A 24,709-nucleotide genomic window follows, 5' to 3' on the forward strand; every position below is an offset into this window, starting at 1 on the left:
TAAACAGCTCAATACTAACCTAACCTAACCAAACCAAATATTACCTAACGTAACATAACATTACCTAAAAAATTAACAAACTAATACGCACGTAACCTAACAACCTAACCAAACCAAATATTACCTAACCTAACCCCCCAAGTAGCATGAGGGTGGATGTTTAATCATCAAGTGAAATAAGACGAGGTGCCTAACCATCACGTGATCTGCAAAGTACAAAACAAGATACTAATTGCTCACTTGTCTGGATCGACGTCTTCAAACCCAGTCCCAGAGATGTATCCCTGCGGTTTCTCCTTAATTTTAAATTCAAAAGGTGTATCAAATTTCCCTTTCAGAAGTACTGTTGAGTTGAAGGGTATCACACCCAAATTGTACAGCATTCTGAAGAAAGAAAAAATATTGAAAAATGTATCAAGAGAGAGAGTGTTATACAAGTTTATCTTGATACAGCTTTTATATATACCTGTACTGTACTTTACTGTAATGTACTGTACTAGTTAAGCTGAACTCAACAAGGTTCTTTTGTGGCTCTGCAGACATCAATGTATCCTGACCTTTCAGTTGTCCAAAGTTGCCATCATTGGAGGAGCAAAAACTTTAATTTCAACATACAGTTAAACCTCTAATTAATGAATTATATGGAGAGAAAATTCCATTATAATGAGGGTTCATTAGATGTGAAATTTCCCCCCATTTAACAGATTATAGGGAGAGAGAAGTCCATTATATTGAAGTTAAACTGTAGACCCGAAGGAAAAAAGTTGCTTGACTAGTTTTTTTAATTATATACAGTATGTCTATAATTGGGAAAACCACTTATAATCACTTACTATAATACTAAAAATAAAAAGGTACAGTAAATACCTGAGCCTTGGAAGTCCACTAGAAGGTTTCAAATATTCGTCAGGAGGATCTACAGGAACCATCTGAACAATTGTGGTGTCGATTGTGATCAATACAGTTTGTGCCTGTTAAGTGATTAAAGACCATTAACATAAGTTCTTTACTGTTTATATGATTTTTACTATTATCTGTCTGTCTATCTGTCTCTGTCTGTCTCTATCTGTCCATCTGTCTGTCTGTCTGGACCCTCTTTCTCTCTGTCTGTCTCTCTCTCAAGTTTCCCGATCAGTCACAAATCAGTGGCTTTTCTATCTTTCTGCGTAACATACTTAAGGGACAATATTGTTTCTTGACTACTGTACTGTAAATCCTAAGCACAAATATGGGATTAAAATTTCAACTGCCCGTATCACTTCATCATACATTAAAAACAGCATAATATACTAGGGTATATCAAAAACTTATAAAACAAGTGAACACAGAATGAACTTCTAATACAAAATTACCTGTTTTTCAGTGACAAAAATCTCATAATCAGGCATAACATGTATAACATCACCACACGTTTCATCTTCAAGATCCAGAGTGACGTTCAGTGTCGCATTTTGTCCATGGATATTGATACTCTTATAGACCTGGAAATATACAACATAAACACAATATGATAAGTCCTATCTAATACTGTACTGTACCATATAAAGCGTCACAGCTATAAAGAGTTGTATCTTTTATAATTTCTAACAGCTTGTGGAATAGTGTAAATGCCATACTAATCTACTTATGCCTCATAACATTACAACAATAAAAAGAACATAAGCCAAGGACATGTTCCTATATTTTGATACAGCAATATACAGTAAAGTAATATCTCCATTATCCGGAATCACTCTTAACCGAACTTCTCCGATAGCCGGAATTGAAATTTTCTCAGAAAATCGTTCCCAAAGCTGGAATTTTCTGGAAAATCCCGGCAATGGGAATGATTTTTCAAGGGGCACATTTTCTGGAAAATTCCAAGAAAAATTTCAAAGTGCTACCAGGAAAATTATATGAAAATCAGGTGCATTTACCGGAAATTCCCCCCCCAAATTTTCCAGTACAAATTCCGGAAAATAACGCTCATGGGGGATGTTTTTCCGGGTTCGAGAGATAATGTACGTAATGTGCAATTTCAGGAACTTCCGAGAAAATTTCTCTGTTCCCCAGGAAATCCGAAGATGAGGGATTTTTTTCTTGCTTTGAGATAGTCGTTTCATTACTCAGAAATCTCTCATTCCCGGAAGTGCTCTGCACCAAATGTTTCAGCTAACGGAGATATCACTGTTCAGTAAACCCTCGAAGATCCGGACCCAGGAAATCCGGATTTCGGAAGATCCGAACAAAATATTTTGGGGGTCTGGACTAAGAAGCCTCCTAGAAGTTTCCCTAAGAAGCATTCCCAAACCAGAGCAAAGAACGTTTTATGCCTGTGGGCGCTGCTTGACCAGTCAGTTGCTTGGACACAGGTGCCCGAGGAGGTGGGAAACATAAACAGAGTTGACAATTGTTGTTTGTGGGAATATTATTTCATTCACTCTAGTAATGATACAATGTTTCTTATTATGTTATCATAGGTAAATACATGGTTTATATATGGTAATTTGTTTATCACTACACTAGTACTATATTTTTGGTGTTTCTCATATCATTTATTATTCGCCGGAAAATCCGGACAATTGACTTTTCCGGACAGGTGGTCCCTCCTTTTAGTCCGGGTCTTCGAGGGTTCACTGTATATAACAACTAACAGATCAACCCGGGCATACTTCAGGGCCTAGCAATATAGCTCAAATAACCCCAATAAGTCAGTTCTAGGACATTTTATCACAAGGCAATTCAGGGGTAGCTCCAGGAATATCAAAAGTGGGGGTCTAATAAGTTGTGGGTGGGGGAACATGACGAGCACAGTGCGCCCATCCAGCTGGGGGGGGGGGAGGGGGTGCTGTAAGTCCCCCACAGATATTTTTTATAAATCTGACCAATATCATGGGCATTTTGAGGCCATTTTAAAGCCATGTGCACTTGATATTAGTAGATATTCTGATGTAAATACTATATAAAAACGTCTGAATACAATACTGCATTAAAAGAAGCACTGTATTGGAATTTCCTGATGAAAGGGGGGTGGGTTCTGCACCCCCAGGACCCCCCCTCCCTGGATCCGCCTCTGCAATTAGTCACCAGTGCCGTATAAACCTAACCATAGCTTCATTGCCTCCACTTACTAATAGTTTGCTCCACTTACTATTAGTTTCCTTCACTTACTAGCTACTTGCTTCACTTACTGCTTATTTGCTTCACTTACTATTAGTTTTCTTCACCCACTACTAGTTTGCTTCATTTACTACTAGTTTTCTTCACTTACTAGCTAATTGCTTCACTTACTGCTTATTTGCTTCACTTACTACTAGTTTTCTTCACCTACTACTAGTTTGCTTCACTTACTACTTGCTCCAGATGTGTCAGGTTAACTTCCTTTTCTTCCCATGACATATTCAGTCTAATATTACAAGGTAAGGTGTTGATGAGTGCCAACCGTGTCTCTCCATTCTCGAGGGCAATGGGGTAAGTTTCCTGTGTGATGGAGGACATTGTTACTTCTTTTACACTTTTTTTTATAACTTTTTACTTTTAAATGTTTTCTCCTCAAATCACACGTTTATTAATGTTCATTCAGTATTCATTATAAAATACAATTACTAATCTTATTAAATATTATACAACTATCATGTGTCTCAACCAATACACCCACCTCAAGATTCATAAACCCACCTCTAGACTCATACACCCACCTCAAGACTCATACACCCACCTCTAGACACATACACCCACCTCTAGACTCATACACCCACCTCAAGAGTCATACACCCACCCAAGATTCATACACCCACCTCTAGACTCATACACCCACCTCAAGACTCATACACCCACCTCAAGACTCATACACCCACCTCTAGACACATACACCCACCTCTAGACTCATACACCCACCTCAAGAGTCATACACCCACCCAAGACTCATACACCCACCTCTAGTTTAAGTTCCACAATGCCCGACACAAGGAAGGCTATACCAGCCAACACACCGCCTGTAAACATCCTCGGTAACTGTCTCTTGAGCAGATTACAGCGAGCCAGAACTGGGTAGACGAGGGTGTCAAAGATGGGAATCAACAGGAGAATCAAGAATGGGTTTACCACCTGGAGAAGAGAGGAAAGAAAATGTTTACAAGAGAATTTTTGGATACCGTTAGGATTACCCCCATAAGTATAGTTCAGTTTATGATAAAACACCTTAATGCTACCTAGGGAGGTTACATTAGGGTAGTATATTAGGTTATGTTAGGTTATACCAGGTTGATAGAATTTGTTAAGTTAGGTTAGAACATAAGAATGGAGGAAACTGCAACAGGCCTATTGGCCCATACCGGACAGTCCTGTTTACACCCAACCCCTATCACTCATATACCCGTCCAACCTATACTTGAAGCTACCCTGAGTGTTCAAGTTAAAGATGAAGTTCAGTAACTTTTTCCACTCATCCAGTACTCTATTTCCAAGCCAATGTTTACTTATCCCACACCTGAATCTAAATTTGTCTAATTTAAGACCATTGCTATGAGCTTGCTCCTGGTTGTACAGTTTGAATACATTTGTTATATCACCTTTCTTTAGCCCTGACTTCCATTTCTACACCTCAATCATATCGCCCCTCACTCTATGTCTCTCGAGGGAGAACAAATTAAGATGCTTTAATCTGTCTCTGTACTCAAGGTTCCTAATGCCCAAAATTAGTCATCCTCCTCTGAATACTTTCTAGGGATTCTATATCCATTCTGTAGTACGGTGACCAGAACTGAGCTGCATATTCCAAGTGAGGTCTCACAAGTGCAAGATATAGTTTTAGGATGACCTCGCTAGTCTTGTAACTAACATTCCTTTGTATTACCTCAAGTACGTTGTTAGCCTTGTTTCGAGCAAATACGCACTGTTGTCTTGGTTTAAGATTTTTATTTATCATTACTCCTAAATCTTTCTCACAGTCAGATTTTTCTATAACAACATTGTTCATCTGATATCTGGTTTCTCTTTTTATCTTCTACCCCCACCTTAGACTCATACATCTCTTAGACTAAGTACTTTACATATGTCCACACTAAATTTTATCTGCCATTTTTCAGACCACGTGAAAAATTTGTTTAGATCTTCCTGCAGTTTTGCGGAGTCCTCGTCAGATTTAATTACACGCCTAATTTTAGCATCATCAACAAATTTACTTATGTTGCTGTCTACGCCTATATCTCTGTCGTTTATGTATATACTGTAATACGTAGATAGTAATGGTCCAAGTACTGAGCCTTGGGGTACTCAACAAGTGACGTTGCCCCAATTGGATTTACTGCCGTTAATGCTTACTCGCTGTTTCCTGTCCTGTAACCACGTCTTAATCCATTTTAGAATACTGTACCTCCTCCAATTCCATGAGCCTCCACTTTTCGTATTAGTTGTTTGTGGGGGACTAGGGCGAAGGCTTTGCTAAAGTCGAGATATACCACATCATAATCGTGTCCGTCATCAACTGACTCGGAAACAATTGAAAATAATTTTAATAAATTCGTCAGACATGAACGCCCACTTGTGAAGCCATATTGGGAATCAATGATCAACTTGTGCTTCTGGAGGCATTTTGAATAGAGTTTGAAATTATTGCTTTCAGCAATTTACCTACAATTGATGTTAAACTGATTGGAGGATAGTGATCTATCTCCCTTCTTGGAAATCGATATTCGCTATCCCCCAAGATTTCTGGTACTCCACCGGTTTTTAATGACATGTTAAACAAATTTGCTAAGGGCTTAACTAAGTTCTTCCTTACATTCCTTTAATACTCAGGCAATTATCTCATAGGGACTTGGTGACTCATTAGGCTTTAGTTTGTCTATTTGTTTACTAACATCGTTACTAGTCACTACTATCTCACTTAATCTATTTTCTTCACTGTCTCTGTATAAAGTCGGTGCCTCGGGTATCATGTTTAAATTATCGGTAGTGAAAACCGTTGAAAAGTATCTGACATAGGTTGCTACTCTGCCCCCTTTCCCATCGGTATGGTATAATTTGTAAACTTTAATTTGGTATTCGACAGGTAACTCATGTGAGTCTAGGTTTATTCATGTTTCAATGAATGCTATTAGTATATTGATTTTTTCGGTACATACTAGTGCCCTGATTTCACCCATTTTATTTCTTATAATTCTATTGTTTGCGTAGTAGACATTTAAGTTAGTCGTGACCTGAGTCCTCTCTTTGTTGCATTTAGGTTTTAACTCCCTGCCTAATTTAGATTTGTCATCATTCCTAGCCTTATTTATCTGTTTACCCATGCCCACTGCAGCTTCCTCGATTCCCATGCTCACATGTTCCCCTAGCAGTTTAAAGACTTCGACATCTTTTGAACTGCCCTTTTGAGAGAGCCAGCCAGGGTTTCCACCCGAGCCCTAGATAAATGTACCCCATCTCTAGCATAAAGGTCCCTTCTGCCAAAAAAGTTGTCCCAGTTATCAATGAATGGGACTTGATATTGACTGCAATATCTGTCAAGACAGCCATTGACACCAACTGCCTTTGACAACCATTCATTGCCAACTCTCCTTCCAGGCAGGACACCACATAAGATAGGGATCCCTACCTTCACCCTAATACATTCAATAACTGCTTTGAACTTATCAAGGAGCCCCTCACTCCTACACCGACCAACATCATTGCCTCCTGCACTGAGGCAGATAATGGGTTTGTTCCCATTACCAGACAAGATATTGTCCATCCTGTCAACTATATCCTCCACCCCAGCTCCTGACAAACACACTCTAATCCTATTTCTATTTTTAGGAATCACCAACAATTAAGGTTTTCATACTTTCCTTGTCAGCCTTGTCCTTGACTATGTTAACGTCCAATTTGTCTACCAAAGGACTAAAAAAGTTAGTACACTTAGCAGTTTTTATTTCCTTGGTATCTTTTTTCACCACCAGTCTGGTCGTTCCTCTCCTCACAACTCTCCATTCACCTATGTCTTTGTCAGACACAGGCTTTCCTTGTATCGTGTCTTCCTCCTTCATCCTCGTTATCACTTCCTTTGACTTCAAGTTTTCAACATTGACTTTCACTAACTCAGCCTTCAAAAGGGCACAGACCCGCTCACAACTAACACTAGCCATTGCACTGACAGTTAATCCCCGGGAGCTAAATCAGCCATGACCTTTCCTCTAGCAAGGTCAGAACACAACTGGCAAGGTCAGAACACAAGTCAAGCAAGGTTAGGTAATGTTAGATTAGGTTATTATTATTAGAATGTAAATTCTCAAGCTGAAATAAGCTGGGAGGGCTTATCGTCAGGAAACCCAAATTTTCCTAATACACAATCACAATACTGTACTGTACATCATCTACTTTGCCAAATCAATAAATACATCACTGAACAATAGATAAAAAAAAACTTTGAGTAAAAAATGTTAGTCTAGCCTTATATAGCAAGATATCTTTTGGACTTACCTGCATCTGGTCAGGCTTCACTGTCCAGCTACCAATTTGTCCATCCATACGAGTTGCTTGGAATGTCCATCGAGACCCCTGAGGTGAAAAGAAAATATCTTATATCATCATAGCCAGTACATGCCCAGAAGTTGCCAACAGTGCATAACAGAGACATGACCGATCGCCCAAGCGGCTAACGAGCTGATCAGTGGCAAAGAGAATAAAAGAGAAAATAAATGATACAAGGTACACATTTCTGTTTTCTAAGAGATATACAGTACAGTAGACCCTTGCCATTCGCAAGGGATAGGTTCCAAGAAATGGCGTGAATTGGCAAAACCATGAATAGCAACTTATACGTACCTTAGTGCACCACTGTATACCTGTACCAAACAACTGACCAGCTGAAGAAGCACTCATCTCCTCCTTTAACTTATCAAATAATTCAACTTTCTTTGTCAGGGTCATCACTGACTTCTGCCTTTTACATTTCACTCCACTAGCATCACTAGCACTGACACTAGGCAGTCTTTTAGGGGCCATTTCACACAGAAACACTAAAGTTTTGAGAGTACAACACAAGATGCCGCGTGGGGCGACATAGTGATGCGGGAAAAGGCTTGTAAGCTAGCCACCATAGGCACCATCTGCTTACCACAAATCGTCGAAATCGCGAATCGCAACCTCGCAAATGGCAAGGGTCTACTGTACACTGAATGATACATGGTACATATTGTTGTTTTTTGAAAGATGTACAGTACCCTGTCAAAAACAAAGTGGCCAGAAATCTTTCTCTCAAACCCTCATTTCTTGAAACTTTGATATATTCACCTAAAATTCCTCTTAGTCTTTCTTCCCTGCAAGTGATATTCTTATTTATCAGTTACTGCTCTACTTTAATCATTGCTAATCTCTTGATCATTTTATATACGTATCTATATCCCATGGCTAGATCACTCCATTACTCTATAAAACTTTTATCATCTTACTCTATACTTAACTACAATATACATTAATAAATAATTACTAAATGCAATGTTTCACGTATTTTTTAATGTTATTTCACTTCAACATATCTTAATACCATCCATTGGCAAAAATTTGTTGTGACTGAAGAGGGAGATGACTTCCAAGACTTGTAGAATTCTGCCTCTGAATATAATCATAACAAAATATGTCTTTTATGTTGTAGAAAAAGTACTGTAATGCTTTTTACATAATTAGTTTGTTTCTTACCTTATAATATAAAGTAAGTCTTCCAGTGTGTTTCTTGCCTTAAAATATAAAGCCTTCTAGTGAAGTAAATTCACAATTTCAAACTATGATGTGTCTCCTAAGACTGGGACTGACCTATTATACAGTATATGACCTTACAGGCTGACCTAAAACACCAACATTAACAACATTTTTGTGTCAACCCTTGTGACCAAAAGCAGGTTGACCCCAACATCACTAGCCATCACATCTCAAAGGAGGGAATTGATAAGGATCCAAGTTGAAAAGTGTTTACTCTGATCTCACTGTCAGATCTCAGTCAGGGGAGAGAGTATCGAGCCTGGCAAGACTTGGTCAGTCTCTTTCACGTTGACTTAAGATGACAAGTGCTGCTGACATGCAAGAAAGTTGACCCTAGTTGATCTCACTCGTGATTAAATTTCATTTAAAAATGAACACTGACATCAGAATATTTCCCTCTCTGAATGATTATTAAACATCCAAACAGAAAAAATTATAAAAATTAAGTTAAGAGTTTTGTTTTTAAAAAATTGGGATTTATTTTTTCTGAATTACATGATTTATATGGGGATGATCATACTTCACAAAGTATAAATATTAGATATTAAATCAGATTTTGATATTTTAAACTATGCAAATTCCAACACCCAAATTTATATCTATGTAGAAAATCTACATCAATTGATTGTATTTTATTAATCATTTGACCCCTTCCCTTACCACCCTACTAGCCATTCAGGAGGTTGGTTTGTTCTTTGTTACTTTATTATGAATTTTAATGTCCAGTGTTTATATAGGAGGAAACATTGTACAGAGCCTGGAGTAAACCTGCAATGTTTGGTTGAGTCACACTAGATAACACCTGTCTCACATCTGTCCCAGGCTGGGGATTGCAACCAGGACATATATTACTACTGTATCACCATAGTCTGTATGCTATCTATACATGAGAGATGAGGAAAAGGTCATAATAATCATACCTGCTGGTCAAACAAGGCCCAGAAGAATGGTAGTGGAATGTACAGAAGGAGAATCTTGAGTACAACTTTGACATCACTTATGAGGCTCTTATCAAACTTGTCACTGGCATGATCCAGCCAATGTTCCTTGTTCTCTTTAGTTTTACATTTTTGCCTGAGTGCATGCTGAAAAAATGGTCATGTTGGTTTAATATGGAAACTAATTATAGATCAATTGAGGAGAACAGAACCAAAATAGGAAAAGTGCTGGTATGTCCCAAAAACAATATGTGTGATGTCTTTCACTAGTATCAATTAAACCTTCACTAACAATGCTAATATCTGCCACTTGAATCACTTCAATATCTTCACTGATTCCAAAGTTATGGTAAATTGAAGGTTTGAAAACTTTAACTACATATTTTCATATTTTTCATTCACTGCTCTTGTCTTACTACAGTTCTGTCAACCTCAATTATTATAACTTAAGAACAGGATGTTATCATGTAAGATATAATTCGTATAGTAATTAAAAAATATTAACTTAATTTCACTCAAGATATTGGCTTGAATATAATCCATTTTAAGTCTTGTACATCACTGTATGGTACTGTACAGTATTGTGAAATAAGGCAAAGTTACTTAAAAGTACAGAACAGTATTAGTTAAGAAATGTCATATACATGTACTAACAAAATCAATGAATGTACTGTATTGTTAAATAGTATAAATGAAACTGGTAAAAATTCTAATAAAACAAATAAATTTACAGTTTCAGATACAGTATTTCTAAATCTATGTTGAGTTACAAAAACAAAGAAACAATGAAAAACAACAAACATACAGAATACAGGAAAAATCTGGCTATGAACAGTCATGTAAACTTTAACCAAAATATGTGGTGTAAATATCCTGAATTCATCTAAATCATTTATATTTCAATATACGGATATAATGAATTATTAACGCAAACTTGATTTTAATTCTAAACTATTTGGTATAGTACCTTGGTCATGTGAGAAATAATGTGGGAAACTGGTCTTCCCTTTACTGATGATAATAAGACAATACATTTGACCACATTGTAATACTCTTAAGCACACTGAAGCATTACACTCTCCTTCAAACTCTATAATTTTTTCATTCTATATCATATATTACTTCTTGTTACTTCTATTTTCATTTCTTATTACTATTTTAAGTACAGTAAGGTCCTGTTGAACAAGATTTCACCCAACGAGCACTCCTCAAGGATTGCATATCGTTCGTTAAGTGGACCTTACTGTACTGTGCAAGTTAATTTTGCCTCTGCTCCATGTACTGTGACAGGCAGAGTAATACTGTAAACTATGTAACAACCTCTAGGAAATATTCTGAAGTTTACAGAAGGATCTTGTATGCTTGAAGATGAAGAGTAATTTAACTAAGGTCACTATACTCTCACTGTGGGTCAAGGTTAATTCAATTACATTATGTCTATTATAGTTTTCCATGACTAAACACAAACATTAATAAATAAATAAATAAAACCATGCAAGAAAACACATCACCTACCCAAATGCAGCGGCAGACATCAGCCAATATTGAACCCTGGGGTGCAACTTTTCTGTAAAGCCGTGCAATGTTCCCAGCAACAAAGATGGCTGGAGTAAAAGTGAAGAGGAGAGTTATATTCACCATGAAAATAAAGCTTCACAAATATTTCTAAGTAGTTATTAAATGTAACCACTACAGTATTCATATCAAACTTCATGCAACTAGATTCTACCTTCCTATGTGGCTATCATTATCATCCCCTGTTAACCATCACCACTGCAATACATTACACAACCTACTCTAGATATTGGCTAATTAATTTCACTCCTGTTTTACATACACCTACTGCTACAAGATTTCTAAATGTCCACAAGTTTTACATACTTAATTGACTCGACTTACTGTAGTAGTGAAAAAATATAACATCACTGTAGATTTATTAGCAATTCATTTCAAATACATGCAATGATTTAAAACCACTGATCAAATGTTAAGAGCATGCATCTACCACCACATCTCTCAGAATAAATAAGTGGTAGAGAGAGAAATATTAATTGTTTTGTTTAAGAAAAGGACATTTTCTGTATTCCTGTATGGTCTGTATATACTGTACAGTACTGTATACCTGCATTGTCTATATACATGCTGAACTCTATACATGTACTGTACTGTAGATGTGCATTGCCTATAATACATGCTGAACTGTATACTGTACCTGCATTGTCTATATACATGCTAAACTGTTTACTGTACCTGCATTATCTATATACATGCTGAACTCTATACATGTACTGTACTGTAGATGTGCATTGCCTATAATACATGCTGAACTGTATACTGTACCTGCATTGTCTATATACATGCTAAACTGTTTACTGTACCTGCATTATCTATATACATGCTGAACTCTATACATGTACTGTACTGTAGATGTGCATTGCCTATAATACATGCTGAACTGTATACTGTACCTGCATTGTCTATATACATGCTAAACTGTTTACTGTACCTGCATTATCTATATACATGCTGAACTCCATACAGTACTGTACAGACATTGTCTATACCAAACTGTAAACAGGAAATTAGGAGGGAAAGAAAAGCTTGAAAGAATATGGAGGGAAGGAAATTTGGTATTACATCTGAGTGGAAAGCTTAAAGTGTACAGTATATGCACAAAGCAAAACTAACTACACTACAAAATAAACAGCATAACATTATTTTTTTCCTATTCACAGTTCTCTAATTCCAGTGAAGTCTGCCACACATGCAATCTTGGCACCAAGAAATAGCAAAAACGAGTCATCCCACCACCACCACCACCACCACCAAAGAGAAAGGTCCCACTCACGACCTCTCTCTCTCTCACTCACCATTATACAGGACCACACCCGTACAAGTATGTTACCCTCTGGCGGCTTCATGATGTATTTCGAATGCCCAGCCAGGAAGAGTACTGGAGGGGGGGGGGGGTTGACAGATGTTATAGTAACGGTAGTACAGTTATTACTTTTGAGTTATAAAAGACCTTTATTTCTGTCTTAGCATGATGGCATCAGCTATACTGATGCATTTTGGGTTTACTTATTTTTACTTTACTTATTTTACTTTATCTTCCTTGCATTGATTGATCTGTTAGCTCTTTGGATCAGGTTTTGTAATGAGTAAAAACTTCATCAATCCTAACCTGACTTAGCCTAACCTTCACAGCTTATGGTTGGAGAAGCCACAAGTTCAGAAAACTATCGGGACAAACTTTTTTGGAGTGATAATTATAAACTATTGGAACAATCTGCCAGAGAGTGTTGTGACGGCACTGAGCACTCAGTACTTGCCAACAGTGCATAACAAAGATGTGACTGATTGCCCAAGTGGCTAAAGAAACAATCAATGGCAAAGAAGATAGTGACAAAAGGTAACCTAACATAACGTAACCTATCCTAGGATAATAACATCAATAATACTTACACAATTCAATAACATTAATAATATACAGTACAGGAGTACTTACAAAGGGAAATAACATTAATAATCTTTATAAAGGTCAATATCAATAATACTTACATTGGGCAATGACAATAACATTAATAATACTTACAGAGAGCAACGACCATCAAAATTGCTGGAATTCCAAAAGCGAGACAATAGCAATCGTCACCATAACAGTGGACGTTGTCTCTCAGGATTGGGGTGATGTAGGTGGAGAGAAGTGATCCTGCATTGATGCTGCCAAGAGAGGTCAAAGGTTAACATTCAGTGATTCATGAAGCTGCCAATTACACAAAAATATTAGTTTTATATTTAATGTATTTATCATTTTGCCACTTATCAGTTGACTAGCCATTCAGGTAGTTGGTCTATCTAGTGTTAGTACAGAAAGAAACCGGAATCTGGGAGACATATGATGTTTGGTAATGAGGGTCACACTGGATAACACCAAATCTCACCTAACCTACCAGTCACATTAAGAAATATGAATTTTAATGCAAAGTAACCTAACCTAATCTAACTTAACTTGACCACCACCCCTTAAACAGTTCAGTATTATCCTGTGAGCTTTTTTAGGGATGACTAATATACTTAGAAAAAACATTTCTAACTTTACTTTTGCATAATAACTGATTGATAATAAAACCTTTGAAGGATAGAAGAACTGAGTAGGTGACACTAGTTCTGGTGAAAGTATATGATTCAATTTTCAGATAAGAGTTTGCCAATATATATACTGTATACAGGTATAAGGTGTCTCAGAAAAATGCAATTCCATGAATGCTTGTATTATAACAGCAACATTGTCCACACTTGCTGACGTGTGAGGTCGCACATCAACAAGCGAGGAAAATGTTGCTGATGTAATACCGTACTGTACAAGCACTCATCACTAAAATTTGTAAGGCAGTGTGTATAATTATATGCAGAGAAAAAGGTATGCAAAGACTAATTCTACCTCTTAAAAATAAAAGAAAAAGATTACTGTTTGAAAAGGTTACCTGAAGTAGAAAATAGAGAAGAACTGTGTCAGCTGCCGTTCTTGTTTGGGAAGGACAAACTGGTCTCCTCCGAAGGCTGATACACAGGGTTTAATGCCCCCTGTACCCAAGGCTATTAGGAAGAGGCCAGTCAGGGACACTGCTCTGTGGGGGGAAAATGTGTGTTCATCAAACCTTGTGGTAATACTTGAACACTGAGCTACACACATCTTTAACACTAGCTATACACATCCTGAACACTGAGCTATACACATCCTAAACACATTTATAACTGCCTTAATGTTTACTATTGTTTGTATTCCTGCACTGTCCAGACACCCTTAAATGTCTTGTTGCCTCTATTCCTGAACTCCGAGCTTCAGACTCATAAATCTGAAGCATTTATGGACAGAATAATGCTTCAGTTTACTGCTTTGGGTTCATGAATCTGAATTTCAGGGTTCGTGTTACAGCAGGAGAGGCGGCATGACTTTTGAAGGTGACTGCACATTGGTTGTATACCTGTATGGTCTATATACATGCTGAACTGTACACAATACCTACAGTGTCTATATACATACTGAACTGTAAACCTGCATTTCCTATATGCAAGCTAAATCAACTGTAAACTTGTACGATAATTTTACTGAATAAGTATCAATCAGTTTAAATTTTCTCCTCATTTTCAACTGGAATGAAATCAATAAAAGTTTTGCAGCACTAACATGTATAGTTCAGTACTGTACTTACATCTTTGGTCCAAGGTCTGGGAAAACTGGTGGGACAGCCGACAGAGAGAGAACTGCATTCCCAAACACGTACAAGACAGAGATGTAGAATATTGTTCTGCAAAACACATTGCGAATCAGAAGAGAAAATATTCTATTATGTTTATTTATTTATTATTTAAACTATAACTAGATAAAAGGCATAAAGGAAATAAACTAACCAATAAAAATTAAAGTATTAGGAGCTTTATTGTCCAGTGTTAGTATAGGAGGCAACCAGAGTACCATACTTGGAGAAAACCTTCCATGTTTGGGAGGATCACACTGGATAATACTCTTCTTACATCTGTCCTTGGGTAGGGAGTGAGCCCAGGACACAGTAGTCAGATATATATGAATCATCACTCTGCCACAGGCACAAGAATCAGAACCTACAGATTTTTCATTAAGATTAACCAATAACTTGACATCTGGCACATCAATTGTCAATACTTTACAGCCAACTGCCATAATTATATGGGTTACCCTGAATACTTGATGGCAGCTAAAAACAACTTAATCCTAACTAATCCAAAATAATCCTAACCTACAGCAACTTGGATATGTCATTGTAGCAGTAGAATGGTTGGCCTACCTGAAGCGTCCAAGGAGGGTGTCAGCAATGATAGCACCGAGGATGGGGGTAAAGTAACACAACATTGACCATACATGGTAAATGACAGTCGAGGAATCTTCAGAAAACTTTAGTTCGTTGTGTAGGTAGAGAGTCAAGATGGCTGTAAAGGAGACAGTCAATATTTACATAACTGGGGAATACCGGGTTTCATTTTGTGATGGGAATTAAGTTTTAACTTTATTTTAACTGTTTAGAAATGAGTAGAACAAAGATGAATAAAGTACGTAATTAAAAAATTTTCATCTTACAGTACTGTATAGTAAAGTAAGTAGTGACTAATATAGAAAAAATACTAAAAATATGGAGATGAGAGAGAGAGATGTTGGGTTACTTTCTGTACAACATGTGGTAAACTGTGAGTTATAATGTACTGTACGAATTAATAAGTGCAATGAGAGGCACAAGGAACAAAGATGAGACTGATGATGTTTTTAATGGTTCATGAACAGTGGAACAATGAATAAAGTATTCTTTTTCTGAACAAATCTGAAACAATGGGTTGGGTTGACTACATACAATTATGTTTCTCCACAACTATATATTTATAATTTTCTTTTTAAATTGTACATAACTTTTCGTGATTACTTTATTGGCCAGCTACTTGAGCCTTATAACACAAGTTTAAGATATTTGCCACTAAATCTGTCCACATGATAAACAGTACAGGAAATACATAACAGATCACTCTATCATCTGCCTGAAACCTTTTAACACACTGTATACTTATGTACATGCAACTCACTCCAAAAACTATCTTTTCGATTTTGTATGAGGCAATATGACACAATGGATGAATGATTTCGATACCTCTATCAAGAAAATAAGAGACGCGATGTTCGTTTTCAAATTCATCGGACGACTCCGTAAAGATACTTTTATGGAGTGAGTGTACAAAGAAAGGGTTCCTAAGTACTAAAGCAATACAAACACATTAAAAACATATATTTTCCTCTTAATTCTAACAATTTTTATCATCACAGTACAGAAGAAAATGTAAAATAATGAAAAATGTGCAAATATTACATTATAATAAAATTATAATTTTTGTAAAGGACGGAATGTTTAATGACCCCATCTTACCTTTCATACCATAATAACTGAACCTCTCACAGAACTCGGTGCCGATGATGAAGAAAACGGAGCGCGGGTACTTGACTCTCTGTTAATGAGGGAAACAATTTTAATATTTCTTACCTAACTTCATATAATAAGCCAGGCATTACAAATATAATACTGTATTACTTATATAACCTACTCTACTATAACACAGATCCCTTACAATAACCCTTTATATTGGGATATATTTTATTTCCCGGGACATACCAACGGTAAGGAGGCGTATCATACGTCCCAAATGGGATGAAGAAACTGCATTAATTGAGACTGAATGTGAAAAGGACCTCGGTGTATATGTTGACAATGAGCTGAAGTTCTCGGTCCATTGCAAGAGGAAGGTGAATCAGGCAACTAAATTATGTCTTATAAGAAGGTCGTTCAGATATCTAGACGGTCTGTCCCTTGTTACGATCTTCAAGAGTGAAGTGCTTCCCTGTCTGGAGTACTGTCACCCCGTCTGGTCCCCGAGATATGCTACCCTGAGAGATTAGAGAGCCTGAAATTGCCTAGCTTATACTAGAGACGGGACCTAATTAAGGTGTAGAAACATCTCAAAGGACACTACTCAGTCGAGTGCCCTTACCTGGAGCTGGCGGACGCTCGCCCCACAAGGGGTCACAGCTCAACATTGAAGAAGCCGCAAGCCCAGAAAAGGCTTGCGGCTTCGGAGTGAGAGTTATGAACTCTTGGAACAACCTGCCAGAGAGTGTTGTGACGGCACCGAGTGTGAGCTTTTTCAAGACCACTGGAGCAGGTTCAGATACATTCAGGAGCCAGTGCATGCCCAGTACTTGCCAACAGTGTGTACCAAAGACGTGACATGTTGCCCAAGAGGCTAACGAGCCGATCAGTGGTGAAGAGGATAAAAGTAAAAGTAAAAAGTAAAAGTGTATACTTAAACACACCGTTAAGACACAAGGGTTTAAAAAGATTTAACATGATTCCTATATCAATTATATCCTCAAAGAAATAAAAGGAGAGAGAGAGAGAGAGAGAGAGAGAGAGAGAGAGAGAGAGAGAGTACTGTACTTCAAATGAATATTACCAACCGCAGTGACTCAAAATATTTCAATCATATTGACAAAGACTCATAAGTATCATAGTTACAGATTAAAGACAAATTGGGACTTATATTCTGTCTCAAGAGTAAATATATATATATTGTATAGTTTCTCCCGGCCGTGAACTAAAGAAAACGGCGAGATATTTACCCCCAACTTAAATAAACCATCTTATTGTATTGCCAAGAGAAAACAACAAATAGAAACGCAGTATACAAGACCTCTGAGTAAGGTGTGGCAGGGGAGGAGCCTTTATTGACATTGACTATACATAATATTCAATGTAAAAGTAAATATCACCTGAAGATTAAACACCTTAGCTTATTTCACCTGAAGATTAACCCCCCTTTACTTTACTTTATCCTCTTCACCGTTAAACGTCTTGTTAGTGAGGTAAACATTCATGTTTTCTTTTAATTTAAAAGTCAATCAAAATTATCGTGTCACTTTATAAGGCTGAATATTGGTGTAAAATACACGGTCGGAATGGCATACACACGCACAGTAGTCAAAGTGATGGCTAGCCTACCCCTTGAATAAATTTGTTTGATCTCAATCTCTCTCTTTATCTAGTTATCTATCTATCCATCTATATATCTGTTTACCCATCTAATCTACCGACTTATCCATCCATGGTAGTGAGGTGTCCTGCCGGCCATGAACTCACCTTCTGCGCCATGGTCACCTGCTGGCGTTGGAAAATCTCTTGGTCACTGGCAGACAACATCTTCAGCGACTCTCCACAAACTCGCCTTCAACGCTAACAACTTCTCCCGTTCATAACATTTACATTAAACCCCTTCTTCTCTATTTTAATAAACAGAGTAAGTTAAGAGGAATATTAGTATATAAATAACAGTTTACGTTCGATCAGAGAAAATGTCTCCACGGTTTGGTTTTCACTACACGCCGTCGATGCTAGTGACTGAGTGACCAGCCTGGCCCAAAGGGGTCTCACTCAGAACTCTCCTTTACCCTAACCAAACAGGTACCAGAGAACCTTGAGTGACGTCACACCTGAGCTGCTCATGTTTCAGTACAATGTAAAAGGTGGAGTACCCGCGATGACACACACACACACCTCACTTAGCCAATTTGTTGTTGTCACTTCAGGTCAGGTATGTAGGGTACAGATGTTCCTCTAACCTAACCTAAACTAACCCAACCTGACCGAATATAACATTACACAACTAAACCCCGTACAGGCAGATGAGGTGAGGGGTGAAGTAAGGGAGGTGAGGGGTGAGGTAAGGAAAGTGAGGGGTGAGAGGAAAGGTAAGGAAGGTGAGGTGAGAGGTAAGGAAGGTGAGAGGTGAGGTACGGTAGGTGAGGTGAGAGGTGAGGTACGGTAGGTGAAGGGGGTGAGACAGAGACAGGGTAAAACTATCACATGTAACAGGCTCACCATCTTGACGGTCCAATACTGGGACAGTGAAAGAGAGTGTGTGTGTGTGTGTGTGTGTGTGTGTGTGTGTGTGTGTGTGCGCATTTCATCCCAAATAAGTCTCTCATTGACTCTATCAAGATTGGGAGGTCTATATATTACTCCTGTGATTAATTTTTCCCTACCGTCGATTAATTCTATCCAAATTGTTTCTGTATTCCGCTCAGTTTTTATTTCCTTATTTATTTCACACTTCAGATTATTCCTGATATAGATTGCTACTCCGCCTCCTTTCCTGGTTTGCCTATCGGTATGGAACAATTTGTAACCCGCAATTTGGTATTCGACCGGTAACTCACGTGAGTCTAGGTTGATCCATGTTTCAGTGAATGCTATTATGTCGATTTTTTTGGTACATACTAAGGCCCTAATATCATCCATTTTGTTTCTCATACTTCTACTGTTCGTGTAGTAGACATTTAAGTTAGTCGTATTCTGAGTCCTCCCTTTACCGCGTTTAGGTTTAAACTCCCTGACTGCTTTAGTTTTGTCGTCATTCCTAACACTATTTCCCTGTAATCTTTTACTTTGTTTACCTGCTCCCACTGCAGTTTCCTCTACCCCCGTGCCCTCATGTTCCCCTAGCAGTTTAGACTTCGATATCTTTTGAACTGCCCCCTCTAGAGACCCAGCCAGGGTTGCCACCCCCTCCTGAGACAGGTGCACCCCATCCCTAGCATAAAGGTCCCTTCTGCCGTAGAAGTTGTCCTAGTTGTCAATGAATGGGACTGATATTGACTTGCAATATCCGTCAAGACGGCCGTTGACAACCATTCATTGCTAACTCTCCTTCTAGGCAGGACACCACATATGATAGGGATCCCTCCCTCAGTCCTAATACGATCTATAGCTGTCTTGAACTTATCAAGAAGCTCTTCACTCCTACACCGGCCAATATCGTTGCCTCCTGCACTGAGGCAGATATTGGGTTTGTTCCCATTACCAGACAAGATATTGTCCATCCTGTCAACTATATCCCCCACCCCAGCTCCTGGCAAACACACCCTCATCCTATTTTTATTTTTACCACAAAAGGCCCTGTCCAAGTACCTTACCTGTGAGTCACCAACAATTAAAGTTTTTATACCTTCCTTGTCAACCCTGTCCCTGACTGTACTAACGTCCTTGCATCACTTTCTCAACAGGTTAGGTATCACCCCTTCACTCACCCCCCTTTTAGTGCCAAGACGGAAAGTGAAATTGACAAAAGACCATATTTCAAATTTGTCTTGTCTGATGGGATAATATTTCGCCTTGTCGATTAATACCAACCATAATCATTGGATAAAACTTACTTTACACACACACACACTTACCTCCTCTGTCTGGTCTGGGTCATCGTACATCTTCTCGCCGCCTTCTAACAACTTGCTGCCTGCCAGGGTGAAGTAAACAAGGTCAAATAAGTTCAAAAAAAGGTCATAATAACAATGAAATTAACGAGGGTCAACTTACGTATCATTCCACCACTTATCACTTTACTAGCCATCTGGGCGGTTGGTCTGTTCTTAGTTATTTTGTTATGTTTGGTTGAGTAACAGTGGATAATACTCTTCTCATATTTCTTATATCTGTTCTGGGCTGGAGACTGAACCCAGGACATATTTGTGAGAGATACTTTTTAGGTGTTGCCATGACGAATATGCTTACAACCGTACACTTATTACCTTAGTGGAGCTCAACTAAAAACAAAAGAAGATCAGTTTGATGGTGTTTATATTCTGTAAGACGCCATTACAACTACACCTTAATGCCTTAGTGGCGCTCAACTTCAGTAGATACTATGAGCCATTATAACTGGCGAGATAACGATGGAGGTTAAAACACACACACACACACACCATCAAAGCGACATTAAAACACACTATACATAAATAACTATACCACATCAAATTATACATAAATATCAAAAGACATTAAAAACATTAGATAAAGATTATACAACATAAATATTAAGACGTTTAGAGACATAAAAGACAATGCAATAATGATAAATACGAACACTGGGATGGAATTAATCTGAGGAAATCAAAGAGATAAAATTGGTATATTGGTACAGGTCAAGGTGGAATGGGGAAGGTGGTTAAGAGAGAGAGAGAGAGAGACAATCTAACCACCTTACATTCCATCTTCTTGTTATGGTCGAGGCTCCAATACAACACCTCTTCATCATCATCACCATCGTCGCCGACTGTATAAGAGGGATAATGTATATCGTCCTCCTCCTCGTCCCACACGTCTCGACTCAACAGCGGGGCGTACATGGCCGAACACCAAAACACAACACGTAGATAACAACACAGGTAGTTGAAATGGGTAGCAGGAGTAAGGCCACGGTATGGATAATAGGGGGTAACACAGGTAGTTGGAACAGGTGACAGGTGTAGGGCCACGGTATGGATAATAGGGGGTAACACAGGTAGTTGGAACAGGTATAGATAATAAGGGGTAACAGTAGGTGGAACAGGTGACAGGTGTGGTATGGATAATGGGGTAACACAGGTAGTAACACAGGTAGTTGGAACAGGTATAGATAATAAGGTAACACACAGTTGGAACAGGTGACAGGAGTAAGGCCACGGTATGGATAATAGGGGTAACACAGGTAGTTGGAACAGGTGACAGGTGTAGGCCACGGTATGGGTAATAGGGGTAACACAGGTAGTTGGAACAGGTATAGATAATAAGGGGTAACACAGGTAGTTGAAATGGGTAGCAGGAGTAAGGCCACGGTATGGATAATAGGGGGTAACACAGGTAGTTGGAACAGGTGACAGGTGTTGGGCCACGGTATGGGTAATAGGGGGTAACACAGGTAGTTGGAACAGGTATAGATAATAAGGGGTAACACAGGTAGTTGGAACAGGTGACAGGTGTAGGGCCACGGTATGGGTAGGTTTAATAGGGACTAAATAGAGGGTATTGACGTATTGAAGTCCAAATAACAGTTACAAGTGTTAACGAGGATTTGAAGACACAAGCAGGTGTACTAATTACAAATGTCAATAGAGGTACAGGTGTCAAAACAAGAAACAAATGACAAGCAACAAGTGTGGCTAAAGGTATCGTCCGTGAGAAGATGGAAGCAGAGAATTGTGGGTAATACAGACCAAGAAACTAAGAAAATGACCAAAACAAAACAAAAAAACAAACGAAACAGAATATTGGAATAACGAAAAAGAGTCGGATAAAATAAAAGAATTAAAGAAGGAAAAATTACATAGATTTCGCCAATTGGTTGACCTAGATAGATAAATAGATAGATAGTTAGATAATGACTGAAGATAGAACTTAAACTACAGTAGAACAGAACAAAACTTCGTGATAAATTAAACCAAACTACAGTCTTCTACAGCTCAAGAATTCACTACAAGATCAATAATACACAAGAAATGTTAATGATCATTTTATCAGTTTACGGGAGGTGTTTGGGTCAGAGGGGGGAACAAGTGGGTGGTGGGTCAGAGGGGGGAACAAGTGGGTGGTGGGTCAGAGGGGGGAACAAGTGGGTGGTGGGTGGGTCAGAGAACAGAACAAGTGGGTGGTGGGTCAGAGAGAACAAGTGGGTGGTGGGTCAGAGGGAACAAGTGGGTGGTGGGTCAGAGGGGAACAAGTGGGTGGTGGGTCAGAGGAGGAACAAATGGGCGGTGGGTCAGACGGGGAACAAATGGGTGGTGGGTCAGAGGGGCAAGTGGGTAGTGGGTCAGAAACAAGTGGGTGGTGAGTTAGAACAAGTGGGTGGTGGGTCAGAGGGAACAAGTGGGTGGTGGGTCAGAGGGCAGGAACAAGTGGGTGGTGGGTCAGAAACAAGTGGGTGTGGTGGGTCAGAGGGGGAACAAGTGGTGGTGGGTCAGAGGGGAACAAGTGGGTGGTGGGTCAGAGGGGAACAAGTGGGTGGTGGGTCAGATGGGGAACAAGTGGGTGGTGGGTCAGAGGGAGGACAAGTGGGTGGTGGGTCAGACGGGGAACAAGTGGGTGGTGGGTCAGATGGGGAACAATTGGGTGGTGGGTCAGAGGGGGTAACAAGTGGGTGGTGGGTCAGATGGGGGAACAAGTGGGTGGTGGTTCAGAGGGGGTAACAAGTGGGTGGTGGGTCAGAAGCGGGAACAAGTAAGGTGCACGTGACTTCAGAGAGGGAACTGGGGTTTAGTTCTAAAGCCATGAGTTACCTGTAAGAGAAAAATACGGGGTGAGCTGACTAACACACACGTATAGGTAGATTTAGTAAAATAGTCATATATTTTCACAACCTAACTATCTATACAATCGCTGGGTTGAGAAACATATTTGTGTGAGTTCGTTTACTCTGGACAGCTATGAGACAAAATCCACGTATAAGTGGGCTTATTGTGTGTATGGCCAATAAAGTCGTCAATATCTACTACTAAGCTGGGTAGGGTTGGGTTAGGACGTCACGAAGGATTAGGACCAATCAGCACACAGGTAGCCCATAAACGAGTGTGTTCTACCAGTGTGTAGTGTGTGTCCAACTGAGGCCACTAGAGGGAACAAACCTCCCCCTCGCCCACCTGGCCACACATCTCCACCTGGCCACACCCTCCTCACCTGGCCACAGGGGTAGAGAACGTGGATTTCAGTAAAGCTCAGGTGTAGGTTGTGAATACACTTGCGTCAGCACACCTGCACCACCTACCTACACACACACACACACGTAACACTGTATTCTTTACCCAGCTCGTTACGTTACAGTGATCAGTTACTACAGTGCTACAGTGTCGAATACAAAATCCACAAGCACAATAGTGTTACACCCCAGACTACAGTGTATACTATCGTCTACAGTTTACATCACTGACGACACTATGCACTACAATTTATATTACTTTCTACATAATACACCCATCTAAAACGCACACAACATCACGCATTAAGTGAGCTCGAGGCAGGTGACATGATGAAGTGAAATAATGTGTGTTAATGATTAGTTTCCAGGCCCAGGGCTACTTTCTCCCTCCCTAGGTAACTACTCCCTCCCTCCCTCCAAAACTTTCACATAACGTACTCACTCCCTCTCCTTCTCTCCGTTTTCCCATTCCCTCTCCTCTTCTTCCCTATTTCCGTCTCTTTTTCTTCTTTTTCCATTTTATCCTGACCCCTCTCTCTTCTCCTATTCGTTAACCTAGTCTCCATCTTCTCGTTTAATCTAATCTAATCTAGTTCACCTCAACCTAACCTAACCTACCCCCAACCATCTCTTTATCATCTCATCCTATTTCATTGATTCGATCTAAGGTGCAGTGAAGTAGATAACTCTCGGGCGAGTCTCGTGTCCTACGCCTCCACCATCACCACTTCCTACTCTACCACTTTCTCCTCCACATCACCAATATTGATCAATACTTGGGGGTAACACATATGTGAACCTATATTTGAAAGTTTTATTCTAATTTCAAGTAATTTTATTTGTCTGTTTATTTGATGTGAAAATATATTATCTACGAATGATAGAAGGCGAGAGATAAACCCGTGTTATGTATTAAATGCCACATACTTCTATGGTTATGATCAAGAAAAATATGAATAAAAATGTACTTAAAGGCTTCC

The 24,709-nt window shown here is 38.9% G+C and overlaps 1 protein-coding gene across 11 annotated transcripts in view; it reads right to left on the reverse strand.

Moving 5' to 3' along the window:
* LOC121866920 (solute carrier family 15 member 1-like) overlaps positions 1-24,709 on the reverse strand; it is a 43,316-nt gene that overhangs the window by 4,655 nt on the left and 13,952 nt on the right. For 3 of the 11 annotated variants that reach the window (XM_042366667.1, XM_042366662.1, XM_042366663.1), the window contains exons 2-15: positions 20,461-20,519; positions 16,604-16,682; positions 15,482-15,623; positions 14,870-14,965; positions 14,141-14,284; positions 13,249-13,376; positions 11,169-11,257; positions 9,636-9,800; positions 7,438-7,515; positions 3,916-4,086; positions 3,331-3,459; positions 1,353-1,481; positions 868-971; positions 241-384 (exon numbers count right to left, since the gene is read on the reverse strand). In XM_042366667.1, the coding sequence (XP_042222601.1) occupies positions 241-384; positions 868-971; positions 1,353-1,481; positions 3,331-3,459; positions 3,916-4,086; positions 7,438-7,515; positions 9,636-9,800; positions 11,169-11,257; positions 13,249-13,376; positions 14,141-14,284; positions 14,870-14,965; positions 15,482-15,623; positions 16,604-16,682; positions 20,461-20,490 (1,628 nt within the window). In that variant the 5' untranslated portion in view covers positions 20,491-20,519. Of the gene's footprint in view, positions 1-240; positions 385-867; positions 972-1,352; positions 1,482-3,330; positions 3,460-3,915; positions 4,087-7,437; positions 7,516-9,635; positions 9,801-11,168; positions 11,258-12,523; positions 12,607-13,248; positions 13,377-14,140; positions 14,285-14,869; positions 14,966-15,481; positions 15,624-16,603; positions 16,683-18,367; positions 18,939-20,460; positions 20,520-21,261; positions 21,599-21,655; positions 21,688-21,802; positions 22,085-24,709 lie in introns of those variants that run through there. The other 8 variants (XM_042366671.1, XM_042366661.1, XM_042366670.1 and 5 more) reach the window with 7 other exon arrangements.

Source organism: Homarus americanus, unplaced genomic scaffold (genome assembly GCF_018991925.1).
Source record: "Homarus americanus isolate GMGI-L3 unplaced genomic scaffold, GMGI_Hamer_2.0 scaffold850, whole genome shotgun sequence".
In the NCBI taxonomy this organism is placed as follows: domain Eukaryota; kingdom Metazoa; phylum Arthropoda; class Malacostraca; order Decapoda; family Nephropidae; genus Homarus; species Homarus americanus.